At 32.0% G+C, this 18,674-nt stretch overlaps 2 protein-coding genes across 6 annotated transcripts; one reads left to right on the top strand and one right to left on the bottom strand.

The window, feature by feature from the left end:
* Nucleotides 1–52: 52 nt before the first annotated feature.
* LOC137834935 (small ribosomal subunit protein uS2) lies at nt 53–2,811 on the bottom strand. Its single transcript, XM_068643183.2, has 5 exons — nt 2,496–2,811; nt 1,446–1,708; nt 1,099–1,296; nt 724–940; nt 53–366 (listed from the first exon to the last, which is right to left on the bottom strand). Exons 1-5 carry the CDS (start codon nt 2,647–2,649, stop codon nt 257–259), a joined length of 942 nt encoding a protein of 313 aa, XP_068499284.2. The 5' UTR covers nt 2,650–2,811; the 3' UTR covers nt 53–256.
* An 8,418-nt stretch (nt 2,812–11,229) lies between these two features.
* On the top strand, nt 11,230–17,610 carry PNT1 (mannosyltransferase family protein). Of its 5 annotated transcripts, none has more exons than XR_016521172.1 (7): nt 11,230–11,354; nt 11,864–12,136; nt 12,974–13,156; nt 14,199–14,731; nt 14,903–15,213; nt 16,018–16,741; nt 17,418–17,610. XR_016521172.1 is itself a non-coding variant. In XM_090302756.1 (6 exons), exons 2-6 carry the CDS (start codon nt 11,866–11,868, stop codon nt 17,419–17,421), a joined length of 1,302 nt encoding a protein of 433 aa, XP_090158882.1. In that variant the 5' UTR covers nt 11,234–11,407; nt 11,864–11,865; the 3' UTR covers nt 17,422–17,610. The 5 variants fall into 5 exon arrangements, 2 of the variants coding, with proteins under 2 accessions (XP_090158882.1, XP_090158881.1); XR_016521171.1 differs by having other exon boundaries at nt 11,233–11,407; XR_016521173.1 differs by lacking the exon at nt 11,230–11,354 and adding an exon at nt 11,737–11,776.
* The last annotated feature ends 1,064 nt before the right edge of the window (nt 17,611–18,674 follow it).

Raw genomic sequence — 18,674 nt, 5'->3', positions numbered from 1 at the left:
AGTTAAATTAACTATTTTCAGCTCTAGTTAATTTTATACTGATAATGCAAGATTTATAGCAAACGGTATATAATTCCATTATGAAAAAAATAATTATTGAATTTAAACGATAAAGTTTCCTACAATATGTCAATAAACAAAATTTTACTGAGAAGCAAATTATGTTTCTTTTGTAAGATAATCTCGGAAGGGAAAATTCTGAGCCGAGGGGAAGAAAAACTATGGTTTTAACACCATGGTATCAAAATCTCTTGTCTTAGTCCCAGCCAGTAGCAGGAACAGTTTGAGCTGGAGGCACGGCGCCTTGTGGAGCCGGTGCGGCAGCGGGAACCGGTGCAGCAACAGACTCACCCCAATCTCCTGCAGCTGTAAAAAGAACATTAGTCAAACATATTGTGATTACATAAATTTCAAAACTATGTCCCATCATCTTATCACTGCAGAGTCAAAGATTCTCTTGTCCTTTTGCAGCAGGAGAAGAGGAAATGTTGCATCATAGCAAAGTCAGAGATCAATACCATTTTTGCATACAATTTATAAAAGAAGGGTAGACGCAGATTGCATTATCTCAAATTCAAAATCCAGACATTGATTTTAGGCCAATAAACAAGCTAAATGACCAAGCTGAACTTATTCATCCTCAATCAACGCAGATAAAATTTAGTATAACATCATCATAATAAAGCAAGGATCCAAAATAAATTCAATAATTCATTATCGTACCAGCTGTTTCTGGGGTCCAGTTAGTAGGAACTGCTGGGATTGGTTGTGGAGCTTCTTCAGTCCAGGCTTGGTCAAGTGCACCAGGCCATTGTCTGTTGGCAGGGAAGCTGCTAATGCCAGCATCATTGAAGTCAATGGCAAAATCTTGGGCAGGTGCTGCTTCATCTTCCTCTTGTTGCTTAGCTTCTTCAGGTTCTCTATAGAAGAATAAATCCACCTGCATAAGAAAAATTGAGATAATTGGTTACTAATCCAGGAAACCCCCCAAATAAAACTTATTTCTTACAAGAGTACACATATCTACGAACGGACTAAAACTTCTATAGAGCTATGGAACAGCCACCATTCTATTCAGAAAAGCAACAGGTATTTTACCATTACATCCCACTTGTGACCAGGACGAATAGTACCCCGCATCTGCAGCACCATCCGAGCTAAAAGCCAAAAAAGGCAACCAATGCTATGCTTCCCCTTATTATTGGCCGGAATCCCAACATCAACGTACCGCATTGGAGAATCAGTGTCACAAAAGGCAATAGTGGGAATATTGCCAAGAGCACCTTCCTTAATAGGCTGCACAGAGATCAATAACATAAGGGAAATTGTGGCAGATTACGCACAGTATAGCAATATCAATGTCAATTACTATCAGATATTCAAAACATCCTCAATATGCCCGCAATACTCTACTCTGGTTCTAACTTCTACAAGAGGTAAATAACCTGATGATCTGTTCTTGGATCAGTCAAAACTAGAAGACGAGGCTCATTGTAGGATGTCTGCATCTGATTGGTGAATGTTCCAGGAGTGTGCCTTCCTGCAATTGCATGAGCCCCGGTGTACTGAGCAAACTTAAGAACTGCCCTCTGACCATAAGGCCTGGCGGACTGAACAATGATATCCTGTGGATTCTCAATGGCAACAATAATCCTAGCAGCTTGATGGAGCTTCTCCCATGTTTTGCCAAGGTTAATTATGTATATACCTGAAAAACCATAACCCCAAAAATCAACAAAAACTCCAAATGATCTTATTTCAGTAGCAAGAGAAAAACTTTATAACGGTGCTAGAAAAAGGAAACCATCAGAAAAATTAAATTCAAATCAGCAAATTAAATTAGACCTTACAGCTTAATAACACCTTACACAAATATCAGGGTCATGCACAGCTCACATCCAATCCAATTACTTAAAAACAAGAGTCAAACTAATGCCTTGTTTGGATAGACTAGTTTGTAAACACATAGTGGAGAACAAAATACGAAGTCAAAATGAATTGTGTTTCTCCCATAATATAAAATCAAATTATACACCTCAACTATTGGAAAAGTAAAAGAAAGAGCTTCTATAAAAGTTAAGCACATTAGTTGAATTTAACTTTTGGAGAAACTCAATTCTAACATTCTTGTTTTCTTCCTTCGTAAATACTTAAGGAGAAATTTACTCAATGACCTAAATCATACACACCAAAGGAAACATATTTCATAATTGAATATTAAAAGACCATACAATTATCAAAAGGCATAAAATCACTGACCTTTCAGAAAGTTCTCAAAGGTATCTAGAATTCTACATTTTAGTGATTATGCATAACTACATGAATTTAATTGGAACACGATGATTATGTATCAAACTGAAACCTAGTTATATTACACAGACATATTATGTTATATAAAAAAAACAAAGAATACGTAAATGGTCAATGTTAAAAAAAATGGATGAATGAATCAAAGAATAAAAATAAAAAGGAGAATTTGAGAATTGAAAAGTGACCGTCGGTGCGGCGCTTGAAGACGTAGCGTTCCATTTGGAAGTCGCAGTTTTTCGTGCCGAGGTGAACGTCGGCGGCGAGCATCATCTGGATGTCCGTCTCCTTCTGAGAGAGCTGGCGCAAAGGAGCGGCGGCGGAGGAGTCGGCAGCGGCCATGGCTGCGCGAGTGAGAGAGGCGGAGTTGGTGGTGTTGATGTGCTCTCAGAGGATTTTGAGTAATTAGGGTTTCTGAATGTTCTCCTATATTATTGAAATGGATTAGGGAAAGAGAACAATAAACACAAAAACCCTAATAATAGCAAATGACGCTGATACCCTTTCCTTATTTTCGAAATCATTCGAGATTTTATAATGTAGAAATCTCTTCTGAATTATGTAACATAAAATTAAAAAATATTTTATGCTAAATAATTCTAAAATATATATTTTGAACTGTGTAATTTAAAATAATTTTTGAATTTCACAGTCTAAAGATTTAAAATATTTACTTTCCATCATAAATAAATATTTGAATATACAATCTCTCTAGGATTATTTGGCATTGATAAAAAGATTATTTACAACAACCCATTTAAAGAAATTAATTTGAAAAAACATAACTATAATACTTTTATTGTAGAAATAAAATTAGTGTAAGGTTAACGCAGTGATAATATCTTTTATGAAAATAAAATTTAGAAATAAAATAAATATTAATAATCTATTTTCAAGAAAGGTAGTACTGGTCAACTTCAACCCAAATAAGTATCTATATCTATAAGATAAGAAAAATATATATATTCTAAACAATGGTTATTATTTGAAATATAAATTTTATATTATAATTTTGCTTTTATAGTAGTGATAAATATATTTTTGTTAAGTATAATATAAGGCTTCCTTATTTATTGGTATCTTTCTGTTACCTTTGCGATTTTATTTTATTTATTGCCTATTTTTTAAGTTCATATAAAAAAAAAACTTAATCTTCTAGTTAAAGGTAATTATTCTTTTTCACAGAATAGAAATAACTACCACTAATGATAAAGATGTATTATGTAACTATTGAAATATAATATTTAGTTAATTATTAACTATTACTTAAATACAAGAACACGCATGGTTATTTATTTTTTTGGAAGATGATGTTAAAGTGAAAATTGAAACAAAGATTAAAATTTTCTAAATGGTAAAGTTGTTATGATGATTTGCCACCCTATTTTAAAAACACTAGTCCCAACATATAAAATTTAATACTGTTATAAGCTATAGTATAAATCTAATAGAGTTTTAGTATAAATTTAATAGAGTTTATTAAACATATTTGTGCTCAAATATAGTTACATTTAATTAAACATACCTAAATGTCCAACAAAAACTTATAAAATATATCTTGTAGCAAACTAATTTAGATATTTATTTCAACATACATCTTTTCTTGTATCAAATACAATCATAATAAAAATAAATTAAAATATATAAAAAAATTAGTAAATTAAAATTAAATCAATCTATTACTGAATATATTGTCATATGATAATTATCTTCGTACATTATAAAATTATAACGAATCTAAGGACAATTAAACAATAGATATAGACAATAATATACAAACGTCTCCTATACTAAAAGACTTGTATTATTAAGTATGTGTATCCTCGAGTATTTCATTTAGTCTATATAATACAACAACTTCATATTATACACTAATATAATTAAATCATATCATTTAAATTCATAAATATTTCAATCATCATTGTTACTTAACAATATTTATTACTTACACATATACATAATATTACCAAAATCAATAACTTATGAATACATTTTAATTTCATTTATACATATTATCATCATAAGTTTGTCGGTCAAGCATTAATATCTTGCTTTAGTGAGAAATAATACACAAAAAAGGTTAATGTCTTGTTAGGATTTTCGCTTGAGCTAAAAAAATTTCACATCAGCTAAAATATTGATGAAAAGAAATTAACTTGTCAGAAATTTCACTTAAACGAAAATCATGCTGAAAAAAAAAGGATATGGCCTCCTTCTCATTCCCGCTTTAGTGAAAATTATGCAAAAAAGAAGAACTTGTCTTGCTCATATTTTCGCTTAAGCGAAAATTAGACAAAGCCCAAACATGCAAAAGAGCACAAAACATGTCCAAAGTTTACCAAAGTAATTTTCTACCAATTCAACATTTTTCACAAGTTTAAACCAACAATAAGCATTACTGTAATAAAGCATTCAAAACTTAGAACATTTATATAACTTAATATGATCATTCCTACCTGAAATTTACATCAACAACTTCCATTCAAACATTCATTTCATTTTGTCATACATAACAAATATAATTGTTTCTATTTCAAGTGCACCCTTTTATCAAAATATATTTCAAGCCATAACTAAATACTACATCTAAACATCTTTATTCTTTTGATAAACTCCAAATCCAAATACTACCCAGTGTCCAAAATAACTCAAATAATAGATTCATATTATTTTTTATTTAATTGATTATCTTGATTGGTGGGGAAAGAGACCTAAAAATGAAGATAAAAGTGGTACAAAAAGCAAAGCATAACAACAAGTTGAATTAGCACGCAGAAGAGGAGGAATGTTTCATGTTAATGTTACACAAATTGGCGTAGTGAAAACCATAAGCACACCCTTCTCATATGCAATCAAGAGTATTCTTGTTGGACTAACCACTAAATAATAACTAGTATTAGGGAAATGTTGAATACTCATAAAGCAAACTCGAATCAGAAGATGATGGGTAAGTGTAACACTATTTGATGGATAATTAACACTAAAATGTCTAATAATATGAGAAGTAATTTAAAGAGTATGTATGAGTTATGTGGTATTCAACATTATTTTGTATGGACAAAGCACTTTTACAACCAAAGAAAGGGATATTGTGCTTGATGGGGATCTAAACTTGCAAATGTTCTCAATGTTCCCATGTTGAATTGCAACCTCGTATCATCTCACAACTATTGGATAAATCCATTTGCATTTTCAAGTTCGGTAACAAAATATGTGTTATGCTAGAATGAACTTCAATGCTGAGTAGAACGAGTGTATGGAAGAATGAGCTCTATTTTTTCATGGAATTTGGGGTGTAAGATTTTTTATAGTTTGCAAATATTTAACATAGGGACATCCTTCGTGGAAAATCACACACTTAGTTTTTGGCGTTGGTGGAAATAAAAATTGTGAATCTTTCAATAAGGTCTGTAATGTGTCTTAAAGCTAAGAAAACTAGGGAAATGAGTATTAACACCCTATGAAGCTCGGCTACAACAGAATGGTGTCGTTTCCGCTTTTCCGATACACCTCCAACGCGGACACGTGACAGATGCGTGCACGATGCGTTGTCAGACACATCTTTTTGGGCCAGACACGATCCCGTTTCTGGACACGTCGGAGAGGACGCGGTCCACTCCTTGGACACGTCAAAGAGGACGCGATCCACTCTTTAAACACCTCTTCCACACAAAATGTCAAACAAAAACACAATATCTCAAACAAAATCACAAAATTTCAAACAAAATCTCAAACGAATAAGTTAAATAAAAAATTATACAAGAATCTTAAGAAAATCCATTTTAATTTAGAGAAAGAAAAGAAGAAATTAGGAACAAATATTATATTTTTTCCTTTAAAGGATTCATAATTTGAAAAATACACTCTATAAATCATATAAAAATTACAAAAATAAAGAACAAAATAGTTACTCCACTAAAATCTGTGTTGGAACGTGGCGTAACACTATGGTGTGGTGTGGTGAGGATTGTTGAACGTAGAAGAAAAAGAAAAAAAAAAGGAAGAAGAAGTAGAAAGAATAGGACCTTCATATAAGTAAGTAACCGCGTGTTCTTAGTTTTATTATTATCACTTGCACTGCCCAATGTTTCCCTTCGCACTCCCAGTGTTCCAATGTTAAAGTTTTTTTCTCTGACATTAAATCCATACATGCCATTGTCACAGAGGAACGTATGCTTTTTCTTTTGTAATAAAGTACCAACTTTATTTTTCATATAATTTACATACAATACAATGTCAATTTGAATTTAAATTTTTTTATTGAATTTTTAATATTTTCAAATAATTTACATATAATTTATTATATAATTATATTTATTAGGATTATTTTTTATTCAATATTTAAATGAGCATGGTAATTCTGAATAAAGATACAGTACCTTTGAATTTAATTTTTTTATTTAAATTTTAATATTTTCAAATAATTTAAATATAATTTATTATATAATTATATAATTGTAATTCTAAATAAAGATATAGTAACTTTGAATTTATTTATTTTTTAATATTTTCAAATAATTTAAATATAAATTATTATATAATTATATAATATTATGTATTCTTATATAATTTAAATATTTTTAGTTAATGGATTATCTTGATTGGTGGGGAAAGAGACCTAAAAATGAAGATAAAAGTGGAAAGTGGTAAAAAAGCAAAGCAAAGCAACAAGTTCAATTAGCACGCAAAAGAGGAGAAATGTTTCATGTTAATGTTACACAAATTGGCACAGTGGAAACCATAAGCACATTCTTCTCGTACGCAATCAAAAGTATTATTGTTGGACTAACCACTAAATAATTATTAGTATTAAGGAAATGTTGAATACTCATAAAGCAAACTCGGATCAGAAGATGATGGGTAAGTGTAGCACTATTTGATGGATAATTAACACTAAAATGTCCAATCATATGAGAAGAAATTTGAAGAGTATGTATCAGTTACATGGTATTCAACATTATTTTGTATGGACAAAACACTTTTACAACCAAAGAAATGGATATTGTGTTTGATGGGGATCTAAAACTTGCAAATGTTCTCAATGTTCCCATGTTGAATTGCAACCTCGTATCATCTCACAACTATTGGATAAATCCATTTGCATTTTCAAGCTCGGTAACAAAATTTGTGTTATGCTAGAATGCACTTCAATGCTGAGTAGAACGAATGTATGTAAGAATGAGCTTTATTTTTCATGGAATTTGGGGTGTAAGATTTTTTATAGTTGATGGTGTGAACCATGCAAATATTTAACATAGGGACATCCTTCGTGGAAAATCACACACTTAGTTTTTGGTGTTGGTGGAAATAAAAATTGTGAATCTTTCAATAAGGCTTGTAATGTGTTTTAAAGCTCTAAGAAAACAAGGAAAATGAGTATTAACACCTCTCTAGGTTACACCTTCTTAACCTTCCTTTTAAATTAAGAACGCTCTAAAGAAACAAAGAACACTATCAAAGAGAGTACAAAGTGTTGATCAAGAGTGATCAAGAGCTTTGAAGAATCCAAATCCAATGTGTTTGATGAAAGACTGATGTTGTTACTCTGTGTGGGTGGGATCTGGGTAGAATAAAGTGTGATACACTCTTTTGTTGAATCTAAAACTGATGTGAATTGATTTTTTCTAAATTAAATGTTTTTCCAACTAAGTGAAAAACAACCTGTTGTTTTGTCGAATCAATCGGTTGTTTTGCTCTTAAAGGTTTTGAAAAAGGTTGAAAGTTGTTTGAGTTGGTTGACTTAACTGTCAAACCAAATCAATCGGTTGTTTCGTGTTTTCAACCCCATTGTTTCTTTGAAAATCCTAACAGAATTCAGTTTTGAATGGTAAATTTGTCTTAAATGATTTCTAACTGAATACACTCATTCATTAAATGTTTTGACCAATCTTTGGAAAATATAAATAGTTAGTTATATGTTTTTGGAGGGTAAGAAACAGTTTTGAGAAATTCAGTTTAACATATTTGACCTCAATTTTCCAAGATTCACATCAAGCTTTGGATTTTCAAGTGAGAGTGAAATAGGATTGCAATTGTATTATTTTCAGTTGAACTTTGATCAGGTGTAATCCTTTCTCAATCTTTTGTATTTTCAAGGAGTGTTGTGTGTTCTTGAGGTGTTCAAGATCAATACTTTTGGTGTGGTTTGCCAAAGGTAGTGTGTTTCTTGAGGGGTTCAAGGTCACTACTTTGGTGTGCGATGTTTTGTAATCCGATTTGATTGCTTAGTGGATTACCCAGTGGTTTCAGGGAACTGGATGTAGCTCTTGTTGTAAGAGTGAACCAGTATAAACTGCTTGTGTGCATTTCTCTTTCTCTGAACTCCTTTAAGTTCTGTTTTTAAGTTGTTTAAGTTTTAACTAGTATAAACAACCGATTGATTCGAAAAAACAATCGATTGTTTTTCTGTGTTTCACTTTAAAACAAATTGTGTTCTTGGCTAACTTGATTCCTTTTCTGGATTTCTTCACAAAGTTTCATTAAACCTTTAAAATTTTTTGAAAATCTTTTGTAAACAATTCACTCCCCTCTTGTTTAAAGCCATATATTCTAACACAAAGAAATCTTACATGGGTATAACTTCACAAAGTGAAGAATTACAATGGTTTGGCACAAATCCAAGCTTTTGGTTTTGAGTGTCTAACATGAAAAAGAAGCAGATATGAAGATAATGTAATATACAAACTTAACCAATTCAAGTACCCAAGGACAAAGTAAGGAGATTGAAGGTGGAGAACAAAAGTAAGGCAAGCCAAGCAACAAAAAGATATGCTAGTAATTTTGCTAAAGATACTCAGAGTTGTAGTGAACGTCTAATCTAGCCATTAGAGCATTTAGTCTTTTAGGTTGAGTGCAAAACCATTGTAATTCTTCACTTTGTGAATTTATACCATGTAAGATTTCTTTGTACTCTCTTTGATAGTGTTCTTTGTTTCTTTAGAGCGTTTTTAATTTAAAAGGAAGGTTAAGAAGGTGTAACCTAGAGGTGTTAATACTCATTTCCCTAGTTTTCTTAGCTTTAAGACATATTTCAAGCCTTATTGAAAGATTCACAATTTTTATTTCCACCAACACCAAAAACTAAGTGTGTGATTTTCGATGAAGGATGTCCCTATGTTAAATATTTGCATTGTTCACACCATCAACGATAAAGCATCTTACACCCTAAATTCCATGAAAAAATAAAGCTCATTCTTCCATACACTCGTTCCACTCAGCATTGAAGTGTAGTCTAGCATAACACATATTTTGTTACCGAACTAGAAAATGTAAATGAATTTATCCAATAGTTGTGAGATGATATGATGTTGCAATTCAACATGGGAACATTTGCAAGTTTTAGATCCTCATCAAGCACAATATCCCTTTCTTTGGTTGTAAAAGTGCATTGTCCATACAAAATAATGTTGAATACCACGTAACTCATACATACTCTTCAAATTTATTCTCATATGATTAGACATTTTAGTGTTAATTATCCATCAAATGGTGCTACACTTATCCATCATCTTCTGATTCGAGTTTGCTTTATGAGTATTCAACATTTCCCTAATTCTAGTCATTATTTAGTGGTTAGTCCAACAAGAATACTCTTGATTGCATATAAGAATGGTGTGCTTACGGTTTCCATTACGCCAATCTGTGTAACATTAACATGAAACATTCTTCCTCTTCTGTCTGCTAATTCAACTTGTTGTTCTACTTTGATTTTTGTACCACTTTTATCTTCATTTTTAGGTCTCTTTCCCCACCAATCAAGATAATCAATTAACTAAAAAATAATATGAATGTAGTATTTGAGTTATTTATAATCAAAAGAATAAAGATGTTTAGATGAATGTAGTATTTAGTTATGGCTTGAAATTTATTTTGATAGTAGAGTGCACTTGAAATAGAAACAATTAGATTTGCTATGTATGACAAAATGAAATGAATGTTTGAATGGAAGTTGCTGATGTAAATTTGAGGTAAGAATGATCATATTAAGTTATATTAATGTTCTAAGTTTTGAATGCTTTATTAGAGTGATGTTTATTGTTGGTTTAAACTTGTGAAAAATGTTGAATTGGTAGAAAATTACTTTGGCAAACTTTGGATATGTTTTATGCTCTTTTGCATGTTTGGATTTTGTCTAATTTTCGCTTAAGTGAAAATATGAGCAAGACAAGTTCCTCTTTTTCTGCATGATTTTCACCAAAGCGGGAATGAAAATGAGGCCAATTCCTTTTTTTCTGCATGATTTTTCGTTTAAGTGAAATTTCTGACAAGTTAATTTTTTTTTCTTTTCATCAAGATTTTTAGCTGATGTGAATTTTTTTTTAGCTCAAGTGAAAATCCTAACAAGACATTAACCTTTTTGTGTATTATTTCTTACTAAAATAAGATATTAGTGCTTGATCGACAAACTTATGATGATAATATGTATAAATAAAGTTAAAATGTATTCATAAGTTATTGACTTTGGTAATGTTATCTTGATGATGCTCGTCGCCGACGTTCAACTCGACACGAAAAATTGTTACTTCCAAATGGAACGCTACGTCTTCAAGCGTCGCACTGACGGTCACTTTCCAATTCTCAATTTCTCCTTTTTATTTTTATGGTGCAAGAGATGAATGTTTATTTTCTTTACTAATTTATTCATTAAAAATAAAAATTGAAAAAATTTATATATTTTTTTTATAAATTAATTTATAACCATATGAATTTAATTTATGAAAGTATTAATTTAGTTTTTATTTTTCATTTTTTTCTTAAAAACCTTTAAGACAAACTGTAAAAGCACTCAAATTCGATTATCAATAAATTAATTGTAATTCATGGAAAAAATTATTTATTTTAAAAGTTCTTTGTAAAATACTGTCCAATAATAATTGAACTTAATAATTTTTTAGCTTTTAACTTTTCCAACCAAAAGCACATTTCACATGTACTTTGGTTGCAAATTTTGGTTTAGTTCTGTGAAGCAATTTTTTTGATTTTGTTTCCGGGTCAAGCTATCCGTTGAACCGAACCGATCAGATCAACAGTGTTCTTCGTCATCTCAGGTTTTGAGTCCTATTCTCGCTGAAGCTACTGGTTCTGTTTTCAAACACCATTTGTGAGTAATTTTGCGTTTTCTCCTTTATATTTTTATGGCTTGGATCTTAGATTGTATCAATGATGAATAATAAGATGTTTTTGTTCTGTTTCATACGAGTAGTAACTGACTTCGTTTTGCCCTTTCAGTTGTATACAATTCTTAGTTATACAATAGCCGTTTCTTGGGGTACTCGTCAGATTGCAATTGAAGTTTTCATTTCATGTTCTTATATTTTGCATTGTTGTTGGTAGTTTAATCTGACCATTGCAAGGTTATTTATATTTATTGACACTTTCTTTAAAAAAAACTAATGAAGTTTAATTTATAGATAACATCGAAAATGTCTTATTGAGAGAGTGGGGAGGACGAGAGAGACTTGTTATCTAAGTAGTGTATTCTTATCATATTCTAGTAATGCTTTATTGAGGTAATTGTGGTTCTTTTTCTGATGTTTGTTTTGTTGTTAACTTTCAGCAATGGCGTCCTTAGATATTCGTTCACTGCTTGTATTCTCAGCCATTTTTCGAGTTATTTTGATTGTGTATGGAGAGTGGCAAGATGCTCATATGGAGGTTAGATACACTGATGTTGATTACCTTGTCTTTTCGGATGCTGCTGCTTTAATGGCTGTGGGTGACTCCCCCTATAAGAGAACCACTTATCGCTATTCCCCCTTGCTTGCTTTTCTTCTCATTCCAAATTCATATATTCATCGCTCCTGGGGAAAGTTCCTTTTCTCAGCTTCAGGTATGGTCAGACTTTTGAATCTGCTAAACTGTTTTTCAGTTACCTAGTTCAAGCAAGATTATTGAACTATATGTGGCAGTAATTTTGCATATTTTAGATATACAAATTTGGCTCCTTAAGAATGGGGGGTACACTTTAGGGACAAAAGCGCAGACTAGAGTGGGTATACTGTTAATTGAAAAATCAACAAAGTGAACTTCAACAACTTTATGATTTGTTATATTATATGTCTATGAATGTTATCACAGTCTCAGACATTGGTTTTCCAATCAACAGTCACAAATTTGCAGTTTTGTCTAGCCTATTGACAGGGTAGCAAATTGTCTTCCTTCCCTGACCCAAGGAGTATGCTTCAATATGCAGACAAATGGGTAATGACGTTCAAGTGAGTTGGATGGGGAACACATACAATAAAGGGTTTAAAGTATTGAATGTAATGGCTTACTATTAGTCAACATTAAGCCTGGTGACTGACCCATGGTTGGAGGGCAGGAAAATAAGACAAGTATTGTTACTGGATAAAGTATGATCAATTGAGTTAAGGCTTCAAACAAAGTCACTCCCAAAGTCGGAGATAACTTGCCCAGAGGCATTCGTTTGGACCGCAACCAATGTAGCCTTATGTAGTCAAAGAGAAAAAAGTTATTTCCAACAAAACCAAAATAATGGGAAAGTCTAAAAAAATTGTTAGACTTGGGACATTTAGAAATTTCCATTATTTGTGAATTTAAGTGACCATTCCACTTGCATTATTTCAAATCAATATGCTGTTACATTATGAATATGCTGAATATTCCAGTCATTACTCCTAACCCAATGTCATCTTATAAAATGCAGATATACTTGTGGGATATTTCATATATTATATTCTAAAGCTACGGAAGGTTCCAGAAAATATGTGCAACTATTCTGTCATGGCATGGCTCTTTAATCCATTTACCTTCACCATTGGAACACGTGGGAACTGTGAGCCTATTGTTTGTGCCTTGATATTGTGGATCGTGATCTGTCTTTTGAAAGGTATGGTTCTGCATCTGTATTAGCTTAAATTGATGTAGTTGGACTGTTTAGTTTGTCATCTTTTAATCTGTAACACTCCTTAAGTTCTAAGAGCTATACTAGTTTAGATGATTAACTGGTGGCCTTCTCCGCAACATAAAGAAGAAAGAACTTTTAATAATAAATTTTACAATCTTTATTGAAGTGTACAATAGATAATCTATCCAAAATAGTTTTCCATCTTCCCATTTTTCCAAACTCTGTCCACTGAAAAGAAAAATCTTTTCATTTCATTCTTTGCTCATTAGTTTTATCTTCTACCAAATATTCTAAAAGCTAAAAAAACTAGAGATTCTTTGGTACACTGTTTTTAGCAACTAGTTGCTAACTTTTAGCAGAAAATCAAGCCATAGAAGGAGAATGCTATCAGCCATGTTGTGGCGGCAAGCTGTAAATCCGCCACTAGTTTCTGCCATGGTGCTGCATAAAGAATTTTCAATAACACTGGCAAAATCACATCACAATCGAATTGTCGTGTTCGGCCTGCTTAACTCTTAAGTAGAAAAAATTGAATCCTGATTATCAACTCTAGCTTTTGATCTAGTGGTAAACACTCGATCCAACAATTGGTATCATAGACAAGGTCATGAGTTTGATTCCCAAATGAAAAATGCTGAGGAGGAGATTGTTGTAAGTGACATCAATTGTTCTGTGGTGTAGTAGGCAAGGTGTGCCAAGTCATTATCGAATTGTGGCACTTGGATTGCTATGCTCTTAAGTAGAAAGAGTTGCACTCTAACTATTAGCTATAGTTTTTGGCCCAGTGGTAAGCATTCAATCCAATATGTAGTATGCTAAGTTTCACTATGGTTTCACTATGATGTATATTTTATACTTACTATGGTAGTATGCTAAGTTTTAGAGCTACATAGCTTAAAATCTCTGGCTCTATCATTGTTGGTTGATACAACAATGAAACCTTTTTTCGTAAAAGGTATAAGCATTAGATATTTGCCTATCTTTTGGTGCTTTGATGGTATGCCTTTTTCCCTCTGGTTTGCAGGTAACGTGTTACAGTCAGCATTTTGGTATGGACTTGTTGTCCATTTCAGGATTTATCCTATAATTTACTCTATTCCTATAATCCTGGTTCTTGATCCGAACTTCTTCCCATCTGATCAGAAACCTGTCTTAAGGAACTGGAGTGCTGTTAAGGGAGAGAGACCCAAAGCTAGGAGTGGCTGGCATAATTTACACTATCTATTTAAAAGCATATTCACGTGGAACAGGCTGATATTTGGACTTGTCTCAGGATTGGTTTTCCTCTTTTGTACTGGTCTTTTCTACTGTTTATACGAGTGGGAATTCCTACATGAGGCTATGTTGTACCATCTTACTAGAACTGATCCAAGACATAACTTCTCCATCTATTTCTATCACATATATCTTCATTATGGGCATGACACTTCAGTGGTGGAAAAGCTTATCTCCTTTTTGCCCCAATTTTTGGTTCAGCTGGTTCTTATCTTCTGTTTTGCACAAGATTTGCCATTTTGCATATTTGTGCAGACCGTGGCCTTTGTGGCATTCAATAAGGTTTGTCAAGTTACATTTAATTAAAGTCCTGCATGTAGACTTTAGCGAATCAGATTGTTTATTTTCAAGCATGGTCATATCTGTAGTTGGAGGCTTGGAGGCCTTTTGTTAATGGCCTCTTTAGCATGTTTCCTTATATTATAGCGTAGCTGATATCTGTATATTTTGCAGGTGATTACAGCCCAGTATTTTGTTTGGTTCTTTTGCTTGTTGCCCCTAATACTTCCTTGGAGTAAAATGAAACTTAGATGGGATGGGTTATCTTGCATTCTTTTGTGGATTGGGGCTCAGACCCATTGGTTGATGTGGGGTTACCTGCTTGAGTTCAAGGGTAAAAATGTCTTCTTACAGCTTTGGGCAGCAAGCTTACTGTTTCTAGCAGCCAACATATACATCCTCGTCATGATTATTCGTAACCATAAATATGCTTCAGTTTTCAAAGCTTTAGAATATGCTAACTCCAAGAAGGCAGCTAAGCTTGAGTGAGTGACCTTGACACTGTAAATGATTTCAATTTTTATACTTGTGCTTGTTACATGTTGCCCTCTTCTGTTTTTGGAAGTTAACAATGCAAGTTCATGACTGCACTAGAAGTTGAGAACCAACAATCATGTCAAAAATTGTGGATTATTATATTTTAAACGTGAACAAATTGGTGAATCAATGCATTCTTGTTTTGATAACCCAGTAGTTTTTTTCTCGAAGCGTAATCTTAATCAATGAATATATATTTATCACTGTCAGCTGTATGTTCTTGATCTGAACTTGTAGAATTGACCTCAAGATCTTTTGGGAAACTCTCCTTTTTTCCCTTCGCTGTATTTGAAAACATGTCAGTTACAAATTTGTGTTTAATCAAGGGTAAAAATTCCTGTCAAGTAACCCCTGAACCTGAACGAGTTTTAAGGGACAAAACTTGTTCACTGGTTTTGTCCCTAAATGTAGATGGTAGGGCCAGTTTGTCTGACTCTGCAGTCAAGGAGAAAGAGTAATTTATTTTATGAAGGAAAGGAAAATTGTAGCTTACCCAATACCCATCATTGCTTGAAATAAAAAATATATCTTCTCATCAATTTAGACTTGAAAGTTTGAGCAAACTTATTCCCTCATATTTCTATGCACTATTCCCACCATAAAAGGTGATAGTAGTTTTTTATAGTTTAATCGTGTAATATACATTATTAATGTATTCCGCTATTGTATAAAAGCTATAATCATCAACAAAATCAATTTCCACTCCACTGTTACATAAAACATCAGAACATCCCTAATGGTTAAATTGACAGGATTGTTGGAAATAGAGCAGTTGCTGAATATATTATTAGTTCTAGAATAACAGAGATACAGATTTTAAGAGTAAAGAAGCTAATAGGAAGCATGGCAAAAACATGCATATCAAACCCCTTCAGGCTTCAATTTCATACTGCTGCGACATTTTCTTGATTACTGGACTATGTAATACAAGGTGAAATTTTACCCAAACAATAATGCTAGACGAGAATTGTCATGAAATGAAGATAAAAAAGAGGATGGTATCTGAGGTATGCCATGTGAGATATGGTGTACCTAAACAACATCAAGTCATTGCTCTTTGGATTTATTATTGCTTTAAAGGGTAGCTGAGATTCGTCAACTACAACCTGTAATAAAGGTGAGGGATGTTCTCATTTGGGAATTTGTGTACTGGTCCGTAGCGTTGTCAAGCTCAGGCAAAGCTCTTAGTTGAAACGAGACCACACATTGATATGAAGCCACACAGAAAACATTAGTGGCCAAACTTCAGGGCTCGTTCTACAAATATTCCACCAGCCTTCTGATGCTGCAGATTGTGTATGGCAGAATGTGGTGAGGTTACAAACAAGGGACTTGTTGGGAACCTGCTTCTATGAGCTTGTAGTTTTCTAATGTTGAAACCCTAGAGGCCTAAGGCATGGTTAGACTAAGGTTGTCCTGAGGCCATTGGAGCGAAGTCATATCAGACAAATGGCAATCACCTCCAATGCCAAAAAGGTACCATGATTCCTGCAGTTTCACATTTTTGGAACAACTGATCGGTATCAATATGTTTTTATTTTGTATGTTTTAGCAAATTGGTGTAAATGACCTTAGTAGTTCCTAATTTATATGGTCAGTTAACTATATATTAGCATAAACTAATGAGGGATGAGATTGATATGAATGCTTGTGATGAAATTTAGACAAATATGCTGATGGGTAACTTGAAGTATCGGAAATTTTTGTTTTTATTGGATGCATAATCTTGTTGCTTGAAAGATGGCTAGAAGTTCTTAAATATTAGCAGGCCTTAAAACTCGAACTATCTAGTGACAATGGAATTTCAGGCAATATATAATCCATACTGAGTATGAAATGTATCTCAAGTGTTTCTGTTGAATTGCTTGTTCATTGATCAAAATGACTAATTTAAATAGCATATTCAATTAAAATAACTACATCTATTCTAGCTAGATAGAAAAAGTTCAGGACTGCATTGTAATCAATTCTTATTATAGAGGAAGACAAGAAATCAACTAGATTTGTGTACTATCGGAAATGAGAGAAACCTGTACTAAGTTGTCAGTACGATTGGTCTTTTTTATTATTTATATTGTTTACGAACTTGCGTGTATTCTTTGATTAAGCAGTAATTGACTAATTTTTTTGGTTTCTTTATTTTTTTTTCTAGATGATGGAGAGGGAGATAGAACAGGAGGATACCACACGTAGCAATCAACCTCGTTATAGCAGGATAAATTATAGAGGGGTAGTCACTATTTTTAATTTTTTATATAGTTTATATCATGTATACTAAACACATTTATATTAACAATTATCTTAACAAACAATACAAATATATAATGTTTTCTATATAGGAATAACTAATCACTTTGTTTAAATCTGTTAAAATTTGTTAAGAGTTATAACAACCATACTTAATATAGATGCATTACACAATATGCAATAACTGCATGCTTTGACATATTTTTAGTGCAAAGTTTCTCCATACCTTATTCACAAACCCACGTGAACCCTTTTTTGCTTAAACAATACATAGTTGGATCCAAATACAATGTAAAAAAAATAATCTACTCATTTATCTTATAAAGAATTTTAGTAATACTAAAGTTTCTCAAAGATAAATTAGTGATTCTATTAATAATTTTCTCAATTCACTTATATTTTCTCTTAAATATTATGTTGATACATTTTTTAAGTCTTGTTAACATGATTTATTATTTAAGTTAAAAACCTTAAAAAATAAAAGAAGAGAAGTTATCACAAAGCATACATGTTGTTCCTAGCATGGTTTGAAAAGTAATATAAGTGTGATTTTAGTTAAATTAATCATTTATGTGGAATCTAGAAGTTTTGTTGGAGAGTATAAGTTGAAATTGAACTTGAGGGTGTTAGTTACAATAAATAAATTATGAATTACTTAAAAATGTATTCAAAGTCAGAATAAATGGTAATTGATTTTGGAAAAAGTTTACTTAAATATGGTATCATAGTTCACGTTACAACCAAAGTAAGCTTCATAAATATATTCATATTAAATTAAAAAAAAAGAAGTAAGATAAGACCATAAGTTTCAGGCATATTAAAAAAAAGAAATATATTTGTACTTCACATTTGGTTTAGTCTTGGAGTTGAAGTTGACGTGGATTTCTTTGGAGACAGACCTAGATTGTTATAACACTTCAAAACTTTTAGTGCTTAGTGCCGCTAAAATAATTTCAAAGACCAATTAGATAACACTCATATTTTAAGAACATCAATAATACTTGACTACTTTATTCTAATTCATGACTCTGTCAATTTGGGATCCAATTTACATAGTCATTGAAAAATTTCGAATTTAACTTTGGATATAATTTAATAAATTAATTCAATGAGTTTATATTTCATTTATATACTCTAGTTGAATCGATCTAATGGGTTGACA

Source organism: Phaseolus vulgaris, chromosome 5 (genome assembly GCF_051622355.1).
Source record: "Phaseolus vulgaris cultivar YP4 chromosome 5, ASM5162235v1, whole genome shotgun sequence".
NCBI classification, from domain to species: domain Eukaryota; kingdom Viridiplantae; phylum Streptophyta; class Magnoliopsida; order Fabales; family Fabaceae; genus Phaseolus; species Phaseolus vulgaris.
The sequence above is the reverse complement of the archived record's forward strand: the minus strand, read 5'-3'. Positions and strand labels throughout refer to the sequence as shown.

Bases quoted from the DNA above. Each gene is read 5' to 3' on its own strand.
- LOC137834935 (XM_068643183.2), bottom strand. From the start codon at position 2,649: ATGGCCGCTGCCGACTCCTCCGCCGCCGCTCCTTTGCGCCAGCTCTCT. The intron at 1,297-1,445 runs GTTATTTACCTC...ATCTCTGTGCAG, and splicing joins ATCCAAGAACAGATCATCAG to CCTATTAAGGAAGGTGCTCT. The intron at 367-723 runs GTACGATAATGA...TTCTTTTTACAG, and splicing joins CTGGACCCCAGAAACAGCTG to CTGCAGGAGATTGGGGTGAG.
- PNT1 (XM_090302756.1), top strand. From the start codon at position 11,866: ATGGCGTCCTTAGATATTCGTTCACTGCTTGTATTCTCAGCCATTTTT. The intron at 12,137-12,973 runs GTATGGTCAGAC...TATAAAATGCAG, and splicing joins GTTCCTTTTCTCAGCTTCAG to ATATACTTGTGGGATATTTC. The intron at 14,732-14,902 runs GTTTGTCAAGTT...TATATTTTGCAG, and splicing joins CCTTTGTGGCATTCAATAAG to GTGATTACAGCCCAGTATTT.